Below are 19621 nucleotides of genomic sequence, written 5' to 3'. Positions count from 1 at the left end.
TTTTTAACTAAAAAATAAAAACACAACATTTAGTTGTGTAAAACAGTTTATTTTAAAATATGCCTACATGTTCACTAAAGCCGTGATCTTTCTTAATTTGCCTGACTGAACTTGGGGCGGCAGTGGGAGTTCCCCTACGTAACCTAGACAGCGGACATCCCATTACGTGAGAAAAGATTTAGAAAGGACATTTTGGGTACTAAAAAAGCTACTCTCCTAATTTCTACAAAATAGCAGCGGAATTTCCATGAATTTAAAAGCTATTTTACCCGCAGGCAGCATCGTTTCTACTTGCAGCGGTGAGTCATTCTGCGTCTGAGGAGATTGTAGAAAGCTGTTATTTGCACATGCACCAGCGCGTGGCACACGTGAGTCATTACTGGCAACAGAACCAGGAACTACTGTATAATCAAGCAGCGCTTAATATAGTGTTATTATGCCAAAATACTTATTTATTTAGTTTCAAATTAAACCATTGTAATCCTGAAAGTATTCCCCTTTTTTTCAAAATGTAACTATAATCTGATTACAACGTTTTTTGACGTAACTGTAACGGATTACAGTTATTGGATTTTTGTATCCTGATTACATAACGCCGTTACATGTATTCCGTTACTCCCCAACCCTGCTAATTAATAATATCAAAGTCTGTTTTTTGGCCACGTTGTAATTCGTTTAATCAAAATGAGGGAGGGAATTAGTTCAACGTGTCCACGATTTATTAAAACGAGGGAACAAATAAGTCGTCGTAACAACTAATTATTAAGATCAGCGGACAGGGCGCATAAGAACAAGCAGTGAGAGAGCCCAGGCCGCGCGCGCGCGCACTCTCACCGCCCTCAAACAACACGAGCGCTGTATTGCTCTCTCTCCCTCGCGCATATCAACACAATAGTAAAAGGTCGGAAGACCGATTGTGTTTTATTGATTAGTAGTTTGTTCATATAAAGTGTTTGATTAGCAAGTACATGTTTAGGAAATGCATAATACAAAATGTATGGGTTAATGTAACGGTAAACGCATGCGCGGGTAACTGCTGGGGTAAAGCTGTGGCTCTGCAGACAGATATTATTGTGCTGCGATCAGTAGCGCGGATACTATGTTTGTTTCTGGCTCGCGCACAGCCTTCACTCTCGGACGCGCGCTTGCTTTCTTTCTTTTGCTTCATATTAGAAAACTGGTCTAGCGGTCTCTGGTGGTGCAAAAATGTATTACAACTAAATTAACCGAGCAAAATGTTTCACTCGGTTACGCAATTTTTAACGGTTAATCGGTTAACCGGTTAACCATGGACACCCCTAGTTTACGGTGTAGGAAGCCTCAGGACAAACAGAGCTGACGTTGTTATGGAAATGGGCGGTTTTGTTTTTGACGCGCTGTACACAGTAGGCCAATCACAACAGACTGAGCTGCCTGGCCAATCAGAGCAGAGTATCTCGCGGAAAGGAGTGATTTAGAGAGATTGATTAATTTGACAAGTCGTTTGAGAGTCATTGAAAATGTGATGATGTGCAAATGTATATTATGAGGAAATTAAACTTTTTTTTTTTTTACCTTTGATGCATGTAAACATGTTGTAGGAGACTTCAAAACAACATTAGGAAACTTTAAAATAGCATAATAGGGTCCCTTTAATACTACATAATAATGTAACTTTCTTTATAGAAACTAAATATTTTCCAAATACTATTTTATTCATATTAATATTTCACAGTATAAATTTGGCCTTTTTACATGAAAATATTTAGTTGGCTTCTAAATATTAGCTTCTAAATATTAACATGCTAATATAATACATTATAAGCATTTGGGGATGCGCCATCTAAAAGATGGAAAACCCCTGAACAAGGCAATGAATGGATTGGCAGGAGACCCAAGGACAACACCTTACACATTTTTCTCTTAATGAACGTGTGCATTTGCTGCAGGTCTCTAGAGCTGTTGTCTGATAAGACCTCTCCAGAAAAGGTAGGATCAGATGGAGGAAACCAGAAGAGCAGGAGGGCAGAACTTCTGAATAGTAATTACAAACAAGCCTACACACAATCTGCTCCTCACATAGACTCTACGCTTGATGTTCCTTGAACTATTTTTTGTTTTTACTTATGTGATTATCTTGAATCAGTACTGTACGGTCACGGTGCTATTAGCATAACATCTCCTACCACCATATTTGGCTTTTCTGTTACCTACTAGGATGTTATTGCATAACTCATGTTCACTGTTTAATCTGTTTTAACATGTGGCTTTTGAACTATAGGTCCAGGTACCACCCCCCCTTCGCTGGCCAGTTATGAGTATCCAGTTCTGCCTATTACTAAGAACAGACAAGAGGTACATGCGTAGAGAAACAAGGCACATATGGACATATTTACTCATAATTCAATAGAAGATTTTTTTTTTTTTTTTTTTTTTTTTTTTTTTTTTTTTTTTGTTAATATGTGCATGTGTCAATCCCTGTCTGTGTTTGTGTGTGTAGTTGGTCTCTCTGATTGAGAATAATTCTGTCATCATCATTCGTGGAGCAACAGGCAGCGGAAAAACCACCCAGCTGCCACAGTTCATCCTGGATCACTATGCGGAGAGAAATATGCCCTGTAATCTGGTTGTCACTCAGCCACGCAAAATCGGCGCCACCAGCATTGCCCGCTGGGTGGCACGTGAACGCAAATGCACCCTGGGCAGCTTGGTGGGGTATCAGGTATGAGATGCATGCAGTAGAAACTAGTGATGTTCGATTCTTGAACGAATTGTTCTTTTACGCTGGTAACCGGTCAAGCCTTTTCACAAATTCGAACTGAGTTTACGTTCACATGACAGCAATGTACTAAAAAAGAAAAAAGTTTTCCTTCGCGTTTTTTGTGTACGCACTATGTCAAAATGATGACGTTCACACGGGTCAGCCAAAACTACCAAAATGGTGGATTATTCATGCCAGGCCAGTAGTTGGCAATGTCACTTTGTAAAGAAACACTTTGCGCTTATAGACTGAATAAGTCATTTTTTAAAAAGTTTGCGTTTTCAGGCACCCAGAACAGCATTGTTGTGTAAATGAACACCCAAAACGCATAAAAGGTTTTCCATTTTAAGTTGAAAACAGTGTCGTGTATAGAGATGCACCGATTGATCGGCTGGTGACCGGAATTGGCTGATTTTCACGTGATCAGCCGTGACCGGCGACCGGCCGGTCAGTCTGACAAATGCCGATTTTATGCCGGTCAAATGCACTCGGGCGCCGCATGATTAACATTGCGCAACATCACACGTGCACACGGAACACACATGTAGAAAACCTCGTTAATTACGTCCGTTCAGACCGCAAGCGCGTATTTTTTTCTGGCGTGCATGTTAATCAATGAGTGCATTCACAACGGGAGCGGGAGCAGCGTGTGAGCGTCAAGCAGGAGCGTCGCGAGCAGTGAAGCACGTGTTTCGGCGCCGAGTCTATTTGCTGCACTGCTCAGGCTCAATTAAAGGGAAAGCACACTTTTAATGGACAAAATAGCCTAAATAGGGTTTCACAAAAAAAGTGCCCAAAATGCACAGAATTTGCGTGTTTTAACAAGAATTGGAGTAGGCTATGTCAGAAAAGAAAACGAAGACTAATATTTATAGAAAATGTACCCATTTAAACTTGTTTTATTATTCAGTTTGTAAAAGTGATTGCAATAGGCCTGTGTGTGTGTGTGTGTGTGTGTGTGTGTGTGTGTGTGTGTGTGTGTGTGCTTTGAGAAATATCTTTATACTGCAAGGCTATATTTATTTTATTTTTTATTTATATATTATTTTATTGTCATTCCCTGTTTTCATACAGACGTTTAGTTTGCTAAATACATATATAAAAAAAATATTGGATATTGAATGTGAAAAGGAAATGGTTCTTCCATAACACTGCACTTTAGATGTGTGTGTGTGAACAGTGCAAATTGTAAAATGTTCTATTACAGAAAAGATATAAAATAAATATTTGTGTGTGCTGTAAAGTGGTTAGAAAAAATGAAATCGGAATCGGCTAAAATCGGTATCGGCAGGTCAAACTTAATGAAAAATCGGAAATCGGATTCGACCCAGAAAATTGTAATCGGTGCATCTCTAGTCGTGTAAACGGCCCCTGAATCTAACTTACGGGTTGCGTCATCAACCAGGAACTAAAGTAAGGCACCGGTGCTTCTGTGGAGTACCTTAAAAGAATGATTCTTTGGAAAATCGAACATCATTAGTAAAAAAGTGTTTTCTTCATAAGTACGAAAAGTACTTCAAACTCATCAGCTCATTATAGTAGAGACTCCAAGACCTTAAATGGATGGGTCAGATAAGGGAGACATCCAAAATGTGTACTGTTGGGGTGCCTCCAGAAACAGGGTTGAGAAACACTGCTGTAAGGAATGGGAATTAAGTAGAATTGGCATTGGATTCCCTTTTGTTAAACTTGCAGTATAAAATATGCAGATTAAAATTCCAAGCATACTGTAAGCTGTTAGACTCACTAAATACTGTATACATTAAATAGATGTATTTTTCCCTCTCTCTTTCAAGGTGGGTTTAGAGAAGATGGCCACAGAACATACCAAACTTATTTATGTGACCACCGGAGTCTTGCTGCAGAAATTAGTGGGATCCAAAACACTCACAGAGTACTCTCACATCTTCATAGATGAGGTACACAAATATTCTGCAATTTATAGGTACAACCGTTCAAACTTTTAAATGAAAGAAGTCTCTTATGCTCACCATGGTTTCTTCTGTTACATCAGAAATACAGATAAAACAGTTATATTGTGAAATAGTAATGCTATTAAAAAACGTATTTTAATACATTTTAAAATTAATTTATTCCTGTGATGCATGGCTGAATTTTAACATCTTTACTCCAGTCTTCAGTGTCACATGATCCTTCAGAAATCATTCTAATATGCTGATTTGCTACCTAAGAAACATTTTTTTTTTACTATCATCAATGTTAAAAACAGCTGTGCTGCTTAATATACTTGTTGAAACGGTGATATGTTTTTTTTTAAGATTCTTTGATGAATAGAAAGTTCAAAAGAACAAAAATAATGAATGGATGCAATTATCAGACTAAGTGATGTTCCAGTACAAAAAGTTCAGTAGTTTGCAAAAAACTAATTTGCTATTATGAAAAGGTTAAATATTAATATAAAACTTAAATCAAATGATAACTATTACATTTAGACTTAATTTGTGTGTGATTATAAATTGATTCAGGTCCATGAGAGAACAGAGGAACTTGACTTCTTGTTGCTGGTTATCAGAAAACTGCTAAGGTCCAATTCCAGATATGTCAAGGTTTGTTCAACACGCATACTTAGATTGACACAAGCATATTTTACACTGTCATTTTTACCCCTTCTCCATTTATCCCACCTCTCCATCTGCAGGTCATTCTGATGTCCGCCACTATAAACTGTGCAGAGTTCGCAGAATATTTTGGAACTGTGATCCGCAATCAGATGAATCCAGCATACGTGTTTGAGGTGGAAGGAGCCCCATTCGCCATTGAAGAGTTCTACCTGAATGATCTCTCAACCATCCTGCCTCTTGGAATCAATGTATGAGAAGCAACAAAAATGCTATATTTTGACCATTTCTACTTAAATGCTCTATATAAATGTGTTTGTGTTTGTCACAGGTTAACTTAACCCACCCAGAAGATCCTTGTATCACAGAGGAGATGTATAATGTTGCCGTCTCTCTCATCCAGAGCTTTGATGAGATGGAGGCTAAAGATCAAAGGTCAGAGATTACAGTGAGACACACATACCAGTGTTTCCCACAGGATTTTGTGAGATTATGGTGGGTGGACCTGGGTCCCTCTAGAGGGGTCCGGGGGCATGGCCTCCATAAGATAATTGTTTTACATTTTTAAAGTTAAATTTATCAATCTGGTGCACTTTGAGAGTTCAAAATTAAGAGCTCCAACCGATGTTCAGTGTGCAAATTGAACAAAGAGAAAAGTCTTTAGTTCCTGAACTTTAAAGTGGACTCAACCCTCGTTTTAGTTGTGATATAGTGTCTCAGTCTACATTACATTTACACTGGTGTTAACCAGGAAGCCAAACAATTACTACATAATACTTTTGTTATTGTTCTAATGACAGTAATACACATATATTGTAAAACAAATACACTGGAAAATTTTTAAAAATTAATATATTGTAAGTATATTATTTTACTTAATGCTACAGTAGGGAAAATTACAATACAGGGTGGGCCATTTATATGGATACACCGTAATAACATGGGAATGGTTGGTGATATTAAAGTCCTGTTTGTGGCACATTAGTATATGTCATGGTCACCACCCATCTTGAGGAGTTTGCCCCCTCACATATACTAATGTGCCACAAACAGGACTTTAATATCACCAACCATTCCCATGTTATTACGGTGTATCCATATAAATGGCCCACCCTGTACTTTGTATGAATTTCTACACTTGCAAGAGATAAACCCTTTTATTTTGGCGGACCACTACCGTTTCTGTAAAAACAGGTTTGCAAATGCGTCTTATTACAAATCTAGTGAAATGCCTGTATCATCTTCAAACACAAATGTTGGAAATTATACAAATGTCACAATGTGCAACTGGTGCCCGCTACATTCCTGCAAGCTAAACTCACAGCACATGCAGAGACACATTCATTCACTGTGAACTTGAGCCGTTCTGAGATGCAGAAAACAAAGTGAAGTAACACTTCATCACTTTGAAACACAGCACAAACGGACTATATACATATTTAATTTAATCGCAGTCTTTTGTGATTTGATAAGCCATATCACGATTTCAAATGTGTAGTTCAAAAGCATTGATGCAAAACAACGTTAGAGACCTTTTTTGTTAATTATATTAAGTTTTGAAAATTATTTTAGTTTCATTATGAACCTAGCATCAGTTACACTATGATAGGTCACCATAATCTAGGACTAGGTCAGTGGTTCTCAACTCGTTTGGCCATGGGACCCACATTTTCCCATGGTCATCAAGCTGTGACCCACTTTTTAAATGTGTGTGTGTGTGTGTGTTTGTGTGTGTGTGTGTGTGTGTGTGTGTGTGTGTGTGTGTGTGTGTGTGTGTATATGTATAGATGGATGGATGGATAGATATAATAGAGATAGATATAATAGTTAGATATAGATGGATAGTTCAAACCTGGCTGCCAGGTATGTGAGGTCCTGTGACGAAAAAAGAGCCTCCAGCAGGACAGAGCTACCAACTATATGCCTAGAGACACTGATATAAATATTAGAAGATTAAACATTTTTACTGTCATGTTTATTTTCATGTAAAATGTTTTTTTTTATTATTATTATTATAATTTACTTATTTTTATTGTGTAGTGTTATGAATGCTTTGGCAATGTAAAGATTTCTTTCACCATGCCAATAAAGCTATTTGAATCTTGATAGATAGAAAGGCCTATTCTAATAAATTTCTTTCTACATTTGTTTTAAACAAGCAAATTTATTTCACAAAAATTGTTGACACACACAAGTACCATCCCCCTTTACTTAACTTGCACATCAATTATAAGAATATGACTAATACTGATAAATAATCCATAGGCCTATGAGGTTAAGCTATTAAATAGCAGTCCCAAACTAGTTTTTGTTAATACAATGTTGGTATGAGCCACCACAGCCGTTTAAAAATATACAAAATAACACAAAGTGAAAATATAGTGCATTTTGGGGTTATGGAAACAAGTTACCATGATGAATACACAATACTAACATGAACTGTTAATGAAACATGGAAACTGCTCCTGAATTGAATGAACATTATACCTACATGCAAATCCTTCTTAGCTAACACATGACGTACTACTAATGTGATTTGTTGGTATTGCACTTTATTTCGTAACTTACTAATTGACGACGTTGCATGCACGTAGTTTCTTTTGCGCTTTATATAAAGTGAAGCAATATACATGAAGAGTGCGCACCACTTGCGCAGTATAACGGCTGACAGGACAGGAAAGTTAATTTTTCAGAATAAAGTCAGAGACTTTATTTTGTAGTGGTGTCAACAATAATCGATTCGGCGATGCATCGCAATGCGGGGCATGCACGATTCAGCATCGATGCGGCAAAGTGCCATAATCGATTATGTCACTGTTTTAGGGGTGTAACGGTACGCGTATTCGTACTAAACCGTTCAGTACAAGGCACGCATTTTCAAACCGACCGGTTATTTCAAGCGCGTCGTGAGCGCGCTCATAATGTAGACAACATCAAATGGCAAACGCAATGTAAGCGGAACGAAACTGAGCTACTCGTGACGGACTGTTTATCAGTTTGGACCAACGCAGCGCGAGCCGATCTTATACTACATAGCGCTAAGAGATCCAGTAAAGAAAGCATTTGAACTCGCCACTAAAGTAATAACATCGCTGCAAGATCTAGAGAGAAACATTCACATTTCTCCGTTATTAACGGACCAAACAGCGCTGACGTGGAAACAAGGACGAAACATTGTGACATGAACGAACTATCCAGTGTCCACCACAGAACACTAACTGCAACTTTGGAAGTTTGGCAGGAATAGTAGGCTATAATGCTTTCAAGTAACGTTATGTCGGATTTATTTCGACATTATGAATAACATTGCTGCCCTCAAATGTTAATCTGAATTAAAATAAACATTTGTAATATATGCACAAAATATTACATTTATTTTTTTTCCAAGGAGCTGTTTTGTTTTATATGCTCATAAGAAGTCAATTATAGCTCCATCATTGCTCAATAGGGGTGTAACGATACACCAATGCCACGGTTCGGTTCATATCACGGTTTTGGAGCCACGGTTCGGTTCGGTTCGGTTCGGTTTGCTGTGGGGGCAGGGTTCATGGCAGGGCACCAACAGCAATAATAACACTAGAGTCACTTTAAACTTAATAAAAACAACAACAACAATAATTTAACTTAACTTTATTCATTTTATACATTGGCTTCATGTTTTCTTTAGAGCAGTTAGCACACCTGAGTTAACTAAAATGAAATAGCCTAAATGTCTCCACTGACTAGTCAGAAATAAACTGCACACCTGAGTAGGGTTGCCAACTTCAGAAAAGTAAAATGCGGGACAATTGTGGTTCTTTATAGGAAAATGAGGGACACTCAAAATATTTACTGTATTGCACAATGTACATAATTTCAGTGTCTGCAAACTGTAGTTAAGTATAGGCTATGTTTAAAAGGTTATCAGACAAACACATTTGTATTGTTTGCTTAACCTATTTATGTTCAATCTAATTCTAAAAATAATTTTAATGTCATACAAAAAATATATATGTCACATTACAAACAAACCACCATTCAAAATAACCGCATTTATCTGAAATGGAAAGCTTTTTTAACATTATACATAGGCCTACAGTTCAAAAGTTTGAGGTTAAGATTATTTTTTGGGGAAAGTAATTAAAGAAAGTAATTGCCTACTTTTATTCAGCAAGTGACAGTTCATTTATAGTGTTACACAAGCTTTCTATTTCAAATAAATATCTTATAATCTTTACATTCATCAAAGAATCCTGGGGGGGGGGAAACAAAACCGTTTTAAACAAATAATAATCAGAAATGTTTTGTGAGCATATTATTCCCTCAGGTAGATTACATGTTTTCTTGCGTGGCTGGATGTTGGACTCATGAACAATAATCACGTTGTTTGCATTCGCCAAAAGTGATTTGCCGAAATCAAAACGTGGACAGTGAAAGGAAATTACCGTTAGCGCGAGACGAGTCCGGCTTGAAGCGGAAGCGGCCAGACGGCAGAGGATTATGTTCGCAAATCAAACAATGATTAAAAAAAGCTGTGATATGTCATCATATTGGATGATGACAGGTGTCATGATCATTCTCAAGATTCATGATCAGCACTGCTGCATCAATATCAGTCCGTGGTTGTGACCGCAGGGTCTTCAATCACAATATGCCGTAGCGCGGAGTTGCCATCCTGAAGTGCGTATGTAAACACCCGAGCGTGATCGATCACCCAAATCACGTGACATGCACTTTATTTAGTAAATAATATTATAATAATATTTATTAAAACTACAGCTCTTATTAGTTGTTTAAAGTGTATTCATTAATTACTATTTAATCAAATGTCAAGGAAGAAAAAATAGTTTTGTGACAAAGTGAAGTGAGAGTTGGGAGCAGGGGGCGGGGCACGTTCGGTTCGACATGAGAGTATCGCGGTTCGAACCGTGGCTGTTGTATCGCGGTTTTTCGGTTCGGTTTGAATATCGTTACACCCCTATTGCTCAAAGAAAAAAACAAGTAATAAAAACTCGGTGAGTGTTTTAGCGCAATTTTCTCACGTCATGGGATCACAACACTAAGAGATAGTAAATCTTTTCTGTTTTTTTTTTTTTTTTTTTTTTTTTTTTTTTTTTGTGCGTTCCCGAGATTAGACCTTCCTTAACATAATGCCGAAAACCCGAAGTCTCTAGGTGGTCTGGTTGAGGAGTAGATAGAAGTGCAAAATTGGTGCGCACAGACAGAACAGAAATCACGAGTTAACAATCGCAATTTTGTCCGGTGGAAAATTGCGCTAAAAAGTCATACTTTATGATGTTAGTTTTAATAAAAAAAGAATTACAAAAAAAAAACACTTGAGGAAATTTCTCTGGCATTTCTTTCTTTTTGCTGTATCGAAAACGTACCGAACCGTGACACAAGTGTATCGTATTGAACCGAACCGTGAATTTTGTGAACCGTTACACCCTACACTGTTTATTTTCTGGCCTTGAGTTGGACAATAAAGTTGAAATTTAATTTCAAATGGTTCTCAAGCAGAGAGAAGAGAAACATTTCTCATTCAAAGCACTGAAAGCAGTGATTTATGCTTTCTTTTTCAGGTTTCAAAATGCCATATCCAATACCCTGTACCATTCAATTTTATTTTATTTAATGACATTTATGTCAAAGATACAGGAGAGTGATAATACACACATAGCAGCCAATAAAATCTGTTGTTCAATATCTGACTGCTTGTATTGCCTCATGACTGATGAAAAATTTGCCTTGTTGTGTGCAGTAGAATTTTGATGCATCGCAATGCATCGTAGAATCGAATTGAATCGAATCGTTACCTGGTGAATCGTAATCGAATCGAATCGTGAGGGCAGTGCCAATGCACACCCCTATTATTTTGTAACAAGGTACAAAAATAATGTTAGAATAATGACACTGACATATAGCCTGACAACATCTCATCTGACTGCAGATACTGAATCAGGACAACACATTTTTCTCAGTCATTTAGACTATCTGACAGAAGTGTCAACAGCTTTCACGCATTCTTTCAAAATAAGTCTTGCATCACCAAATCATTTAGAATTACTTTTGTTGTTGATGTAGTTTGTTTGACTGCACACTCTGCGACTCACTCAGAACGGTCTTGTGACCCACTTTAGGGTCTCGATCCACCTGTTGAAAAACACTAGTCTAGGCAATTAAAGGATTAGTTCACCCCCAAAATGAAAATTTCCTAATAATTTACTAACCCCAATGCCATCCAAGATATCCATGTCTTTCTTTCCTCAGCGGGAGAGAAATTATGTTTTTTGAGGAAAACATTTCTGGATTTTTCATCTAACAATGTATTCCATTGGTTACCATCGTCTTTAAGTCCAAATCAATGCAGTTTCAAATGTCTTTGAAGTGTTTAAACGGGCTGTACGCGATCACAGCTGAAGAGGTTATCTACCGAAATGATAGGTCGTTTTTTTTTTTTACCTTCAATAGTTCGGATTGAGCTGATCAACAAATGGACAGGGAACTACATCATGTTGAAAGGTCACGTCGGCGCCAGCAATACTACTTGAACTACTATTCATATTCATCAGAATGTTATTCATATACTATTCATATTCATATTTACTGAATACTATTACTTTATATATAATAATTTTATATATATATATATATATATATATATATATATATATATATATATTAGGGCTGTCAATCGATTAAAAAATTTAATCGCATGATTGTCATGAGTTAACTCGCGATTAATCGCATTTAATCGCACATTTTTTATTTGTTCTAAATGTACCTTAAATTAATACTTTGCAAGTTTGTAATACTCTAATCAACATGGGCATGAATAAATATGGATGCTTTATGCAAATGTATGTTTATTATTGAAACCATAGTCAACCTAGAGCATGAAGACGAGACATGTTTCAAAGGTCATAGATGTTTTTTAAAGAACTTGTTCATATCTATTAGACACATATAGAAAGAACAAAGAAATACCAGGTTCCCATTACTTCTCTTTCTTTGCACTGAGCAATTTACTAACACAAATATGTTTAGATTTTTGCATGACAGGGCAGCTCTTCTGAAAATTCTAAATGTAGCCTACATTTATTATTTATTATTACATTAGTTTGTCTCTCTCTGTGCCCATTTTGATGATGCTAAATTCTCAATAAAACTGTTTTCATTGGTATATTTTACTGTTTCTGTTGTCAAACAACGGAATGAATATGAAATGGTGACTGAAACGCGACCCATTAAGACATAACCAGCTCTCCTTCCATGATGTTAATCTGCACAAAAATCCTGATAATCGAGCCGTCGTCTGATGAAATCAAATACACATAAAATATGTGATTTCGACTATACTTGCATGTTAAATTAAAGAAGCAACATAATATCTGTGTTTAACTGAATTAAAGCGCTGCTCCTCTTTCCAGCGCGAGACGCAGAGAGCGAGCGAGAGAGAGAGAGAGGCGCGCGCGCGTGCTGGGAGAGCAGTACCAACGGTACCGTTAGATTCTCAGAAACTAAATAAGGTTTGGGCGCTTTTTTGAAGGGCAAATCGCTAAAGGGTTCTGCAATGTCGCAAAGTTGGCAACACTGTGTATCTCCATTTCTCTAACTAGCGGTTGGGCCACGGGTCAAACAGAAAATACGTGCTGCGTTAATCGCGCGTTAAAAAAATTAGTGCCGTTAATATGATTTTGCGTTAACGCGTTATTAACGCGCTAACTTTGACAGCACTAATATATATATATATAATTTTTGTATAACATTATAAATGTCTTAACTGTCATTTCTAAACAATATATTTTTGTTAAATTTAATGCATCAAGGTGCTCAAAGCAGACTGGAAGTGTTACTCATCCAGAGAGAGGTAGTGTGCTCGTCTTCCTGCCCGGGCTCTTCGAAATCCAATATATGAAGGAGGCCCTTTCAAAACTTGTGCGCAAGAGGTACGTCTGTGTGTAGTGTGTGTTTATACATGCATTTTTGTGTATAAAAGTGTTAATGTGTGTTTGTTTGCTCACAGGTTACAGGTATATCCTCTTCACTCTACTGTCACTTTAGAGGAGCAAAATGGTGTGTTCCTGGTTCCTGTACCTGGATACAGAAAGGTGAAATTGTCTCTGAAGTCACTTTGTATGTTTATAGGTTTGAAGGGTGTGATGGATAGTACATGAAACAAATTCCTGCTGTTTGTATTTACAGATTATTCTCTCCACAAACATCGCAGAGAGTTCTGTTACAGTGCCTGATGTTAAATACGGTGGGTGTTTATTTTTACACCAGCCCTCTGAGTTCTTGAGATCATCCTACAGTGAGAAGAATAAATTATGCATTATTTTTTGTTATGCAGTGATTGACTTCTGCCTTGTGCGTCAGTTGGTATGCGATAAAGAAACCAATTACAGGAGTCTCCAGATCAACTGGGCATCCAAGACCAGTTGCAACCAGCGTCGAGGTACTGCACATGTGGGCTGATGTTCAGTGGGACAGATTTACTGTAAAGGTGCACTTAGTTTGTGGGTTTTCTTAAATGCATTTTATTGGCGTCTCTTCCTGTGCATCCTCCCAGGTCGTGCCGGACGGGTATCTAAAGGCTTCTGTTATCGGTTAGTGTCCAGACATTTCTGGGAGAACGAGATTCCAGATTTCACAATCCCAGAGATGCTGGTAAGTGAGCAATAGCATGTCTGCCAATGGCAGCAAAATTTGGAGGATCTTCAGAAATAAAGAATTTTTTTATTCTAATTAACTTAAGTATTTTTAGTTGGTTATAGCAGAGATGTGCATACGTTTTGACTTGCAGCGATCACCGTTGGCCAGTACCTTGTTGAAGGTGAAGTTGTTGGATATGGGAGATCCCCGCTCGGTGCTCTCCACGGCCCTCACGCCACCCAACCTCTGTGACATCGAAAGAACAGTCCTGCAACTCAAACAGGTCAATAAAGTTGGTTTTGTACTGGTTGGTTTAACAGTTTAAACCTGACATAAAATTTTACACAGTGTATGAATGCTAACACAGAACATTCTGTATTGAGCATTAAGGCTGGACGATAAAATGATAACGATAATTATCGCGATATCATTTTTTTCTCGATAAAACGATATCAAGAGTTCGATAATGTTTATACGCCAAAAGCGGAACGAAACTCATTTGAACCGCGCACCACACAGACCATTTATCCACTCGGCTAAGTCCAAACGGCAGTGCAGCGCGAGCTCACTAGAGCAGATGCGTTTACTCTGATCGGCCTCGGTCACGAGATCCAGTGAGAAGCGCTTGAATTCAGCGAAGAACACAATGTCTCCATGATTTAAACCAGTTTAAAGGCAGATGAAACAGCGCTGACAAACAGGAGAAACACTGTGCGCAACGATACAGTCAGAAAGCTTTTCCGTCTACAAATTCCCATCATTTACCATGGATTTACTGTAACGTTAGCCTAGTAATATTAACTGTGCCATGAAATGTGGGATATACATATTGAATTGTATTATATTATCAATGTAGACAGTGTATTAAAGGACTAATGTAATATAATTACAGTATTTAATAATGTATTTAGTCTACTGTTTTTCATACAAAACCATAGAAACCATAGTTACATTTTGCCATGACAGAGAGGTGCCATAGGATGGCCAATGGTTAATTTTAATAAAACTCAAACAGTCAGAAAATTACATTTTACCAAATAAAAATGAGGTTGTTAAAAGAATTTTAAAAGATTTTATTGTTTTTGTTAATGAACATGAATTTAACATAGTAAATCTGCATCCTAAGTCAAGCTAATACTACTGTCAACTCACTGTCAAATATGCGTTTCGAGACAAAACATGTAATATTAATATTGCAGCCTGCACTGCAAACTGTGCTGAAGGTACGTGCCATCAAAGTCAGGCAACACAAACCTGTTTCAAGACTTGAAACAATATCCCCCATTAGCACATGCAGAAACTAAGATATTTATTTTAAGGAAAAATGACAAATGTTTGAATGATTTGTCTACCTCAGATTTGTGAAATGTTCACCTGTTTGGCAAGTGTTTTTCATGATATGTTCTGAAAATAAAAAGTAGTTTAAAACCACAATTAACGCTCTGGTTTCTACAGCTTTCACTTAGGAGCAAACATCTGCCTTTAAACTTGAAAGAAATAAAGATTTGACATTTATCGTGATAATTATCGATATCGTCTGATATAAAACAATTATCGTGATAATTTTTTTTGGCCATATCGCCCAGCCCTATTGAGCATAGACGTGAATCCCATTTTAATTTGGTGAAAGTGATTTGATATTCTAGTTGATTATTTGTTCATTTTACAGTTAGAGTTTGTATGCATATTGTGTTTGTGGCAGTGTTATTTCAGTATTATTTATATACTGTTAAAATCTTTATTAATATTTTAAATTTAGGTTTTATTCTTATATTTAAAATTGTGGCTTAATCTTTAGTAATTTTGTTTTGTTTTTGTTATTTGTATTAATTTTTGGTTGTTTTTGTTTAATATTGCTATTTAGGTTTAATTTATTTTTGTTTTATTCGTTTTCCAGCTACTAATTGTAGTGCTTCAATGTAAGTTTATTTCAGTTAGTTAAATAAAATTATCTAATTATTCAAGCTTTATTTTAATTAACAAATATTTTAATTGTTTTAATATTTGTTTTAGTTAATTATAAATAATAACCCTGGTTTGTGACCGTGTGTGTGTAGATCGGAGCTCTTTCTGTGCAGACCAACAGTCAGATGGAGTATGATGGCGAGTTAACGTTTCTGGGTCGTGTGTTGGCGCACCTGCCCGTGGACCTGCAGTTGGGGAAGTTGATCGTTCTTGGACATGTGTTCGGTTGTCTAGAGGAGTGTCTTATCATTGGTATAATGATGTGTGTGTGTGTGTGTGTGTGTGTGTGTGTGTGTGTGTGTGTGAAAAATATCTGTATATCATCTGAATAATCTATAATATCAGGTTATACTATGTTGATGTGAAAAAAAAAAGATGAAAAGATATAAACTGTCTTTCTCTCAGCTGCATCTCTCTCTCTGAAGAGTTTCTTTGCCATGCCATCACTGCAGCAGCTGGCTGGGTACAGGTAGGTTGACCTTTGACCCTACATACTTGTCACAGGTTTTCTGAATTGGGCTTCTACTTGATCCTGATATTCTTCTGTACTGTCGTCTCTGACCTCACAGGAGTAAGTTGAGCTTTGCACAAAATGTTCCAAGTGACTTCATTGCTTTCGTCAATGCCTTCAAGGTACGAAATGCCAGCTCTGAGCGTGATCAGTAGACTTGTTTAGATCTTAGATGCCATATTGAATTTAATGCAGATGAAAACATGGCGGTGAGAGATCCGAACAATCTTTACAATTGCAAGCACTGTTTAAAGGTCCTAGATTATGTAGTTCTCACAACTCAGAACTTTTTGTCTACTGGTTTTGTTTACTGAAAGTTTGTTTTCTTCTTTTTTTTAAAGTATTTTCATCAGCTGATTAATTGGTATGTTGTTAGCCAACAGTACAATTAATTGAATGCACTGTATTATGTGCCTCACAGCCTCGTTTTCATTTGTCAAAAATGAAATATGCTTCTACCCTGACTGAGGTCTATAGATGTCAGTCTCATAACATACAGTGTCTATAATGGTAAAACATTTTAGTTTTTAATCTAACCTAATTGGACTTATTTTTTTTTTTTTGTAGGCCTGGTACACCTCTAGAGCTAAAGGAGAACTTAGACACCCAAAGGTAAGAGCATAAATATTGATCATATATTTGAAGATGGAAAAGGAAGCCTTAGGACATATACAAAAGATAAAAGTAGGGATGCACCGAAATTTTTTATTTAAAAAGTTATTTTCAGTTTGGTTTTCGGCCAAGTGCATCCATAATTTTCGGTTTCTGTTTCGGCCCACAATTTTTTTCGGTGCATCCCTAATAAAAGTTCTTGCTTACAAAAGCAGCTAGATGTAAACAATACTCGACATGTCTTTCAAATATTAAATATTTTATTTAACAGCCCTAGTGCACACTGCAACCCTTTTTTTTGCCAGGATGAACTGGAATGGGGCAAAGAGAACTGCATTCAGATCAAACGAATCAGAGAGGTAAACACTGCACACAAATGTGCTAATTTTACACAGAGTGTGTCTAGCCCCATTGCATGTCTGTTACAGGTGGCAGAGCTCTTTGAGGATATGAAGAAGAGAGTTTCCAGATTTAACATGCACATCAGCAGCTCCTCAAACCCCACAGACTACACCAGCCTGCACAAACAGAGATTCATCCTGCAGGTATAGACACATAAAGTAATACACTACCTGTTCAAAAGCTTGGGGTTTGTTGTTGTTGTTGTTGTTGTTGTTGTTGTTGAGCAGGGAAGCAAACTTTTGTTGTTACAAATTTTCTAACAAAAATGCTGATGTTTTAAATTTTCTATTGATCAAAAATGTATCATGGGTTTTGCAAGATTTTTAAGCAGCACAAATGTTTTCAACATTGATGATAATAAAAAAAATTAATTGGCACCAAATCAGCATATTAGAATGATTTCTGACATTGAAGGCTGGAGTAATGACTACTGGAAATTTAGCTTTAACATCTCAGTAATAAAGAACATTCTTTCAAATACATTAAAACAGTCATTTAAAATTGTAATTTTTGTAAGAATTACTGTTTTTACTGTATTTCTGTTTGAATAAATGCAGCCTTGGCTAACATAAGAGATTCAGAAACATTAAAGAATCTTACCAACCCCTAACATTTGAACAATAGTGTATGTTTGTGTGTGCTACTATTGAATGTGATCTGTTTATCCTTTCTTTGTCTTTCTGGATTAGGTGGTCATTGCGGGTGCATTCTTTCCGAATTATTTCTCTCAGGCAGAGATTGATGAGCAGCTGGCATCTAAGGAACTTTCTGGAAATGATCCAAAGACCACCATTCTGGTACCAGTGTCTCCCCTTACAAAAGTCAGATTTAGTCAGAACTGGGATGCACATGCTCAGAACACACAAGAGCTGTTGGGCCCTATTTTAACGATCTAAGCGCATGGTCTAAAGCGCATGGTGCAAGTTCACTTAGGGCGTGTCCGAATCCACTTTTGCTAGTTTAACGACGGGAAAAATGGTCGGCGCGCCAGGCACGTGGTCTAAGGGTTGTCCCTATTCTCATAATGGGTGTGTTTTGGGATTTACGTGTGTTAAACCAATCAGAGTCTCATCTCCCATTCCCTTTAAATGCCAGTTGCGCTCGCGCCATGGCAGATTCGCTATTTACTTGACGGAATTTGATAGTGGAACGACCAAAGCCGTCTCCAGAGCTCAAACGGATCTGCTCGTGCGCAAGGTTAAAGCCCACAAGCAGACCATCTACGGGACAAGCCTGATTCCACCATATGTTTATGTACATAATAATAATCTTTTACATTGTAATCCTTTTATATTAAATATTTGGCATGTTTGTGTGCTGCTGTGCGTCCCTGTGTGTTTAATAAGCAGAGTGTACGCGCGTTGTGGACCCACCACATAAAAAAAAATATCACAGTCTATTTCTGTTGCCTCAAAATAGCAACGTGCCAACAATGCGCCATAACACACCTCGTTTTCAGACCAGCATGCCCATGGGCGGACAAATGGGCGCAAATGCATTTGCTATTCAAACAATGCGGCACAGGACGTGAAAATGATAACTGCGTCGGACTGAAACTAGCAAAAAATACTTCACGCTTGGTGCTGCATTGCGCCGGGTGTAAGATAGTATAATAATACTATATAAGTTGGCTCTTATTGAGTATTGCTTAGGTCAGGTCCCTAAACCATTCCTCATTGTCTCTCATCCCTAATTTTTGCAAGTTATATATTTATAAACATGTTTATAGACAAGCTAGCTGACTGAATAACGCATCTGGTTTACTGACACAGACAACTTTACTTGAAAGTATTAGCATTTAAAGGTACCCCCTTTAGAACTGGAACAATGCTATGAGACCTTAAGTAACTATTTTGTACTTGTAGAGCATGTCTCTGGCCTAATGCCTTTTTTCTCTCATCAGATTAGGAATTTGCCTCCGTTTGCATTCCTGTGCTATAAGCAGCTCCAGTCGCTGTTCCGTCAATGTGGACAGGTCAAATCAATCGCTTTCGATGGATCCAGGTAACTTAAATGCACAAAGACAAACCGTGTGTTTAGTATGGAATCTTGTTTTAAGCACAAAACAAAAAAGTAATTGACACGATTTATTTCTCTCGATTCAAAGAGTTTCCATATTGCAATTTTGAGTTATTTTGCAGTTCTGACTTTTTCCCCTCGAATTGCAAATTTATCTCA

The 19621-nt window shown here is 37.2% G+C and overlaps 1 protein-coding gene across 2 annotated transcripts in view; it reads left to right on the top strand.

Moving 5' to 3' along the window:
• The window catches only part of tdrd9 (tudor domain containing 9), a 32419-nt gene that overhangs the window by 4877 nt on the left and 7921 nt on the right, over positions 1–19621 (top strand). For both annotated transcript variants that reach the window (XM_081350342.1, XM_081350341.1), the window contains 21 exons: positions 1929–2020; positions 2261–2334; positions 2480–2701; positions 4537–4659; positions 5227–5307; positions 5400–5570; positions 5651–5754; positions 13128–13247; positions 13325–13409; positions 13504–13561; positions 13652–13756; positions 13871–13968; positions 14105–14236; positions 16011–16170; positions 16324–16387; positions 16488–16551; positions 16997–17041; positions 17347–17400; positions 17470–17586; positions 18133–18240; positions 19347–19447. In XM_081350342.1, the coding sequence (XP_081206468.1) occupies positions 1929–2020; positions 2261–2334; positions 2480–2701; positions 4537–4659; positions 5227–5307; positions 5400–5570; positions 5651–5754; positions 13128–13247; positions 13325–13409; positions 13504–13561; positions 13652–13756; positions 13871–13968; positions 14105–14236; positions 16011–16170; positions 16324–16387; positions 16488–16551; positions 16997–17041; positions 17347–17400; positions 17470–17586; positions 18133–18240; positions 19347–19447 (2178 nt within the window). The remainder of the gene's footprint in view (positions 1–1928; positions 2021–2260; positions 2335–2479; positions 2702–4536; positions 4660–5226; positions 5308–5399; positions 5571–5650; positions 5755–13127; positions 13248–13324; positions 13410–13503; positions 13562–13651; positions 13757–13870; positions 13969–14104; positions 14237–16010; positions 16171–16323; positions 16388–16487; positions 16552–16996; positions 17042–17346; positions 17401–17469; positions 17587–18132; positions 18241–19346; positions 19448–19621) is intronic.

The sequence above is a fragment of the Scardinius erythrophthalmus genome (genome assembly GCF_964197995.2).
Source record: "Scardinius erythrophthalmus genome assembly, chromosome: 21".
Taxonomy (NCBI): Eukaryota; Metazoa; Chordata; class Actinopteri; order Cypriniformes; family Leuciscidae; genus Scardinius; species Scardinius erythrophthalmus.
This window is presented reverse-complemented; position numbering and strand designations above follow the sequence as displayed.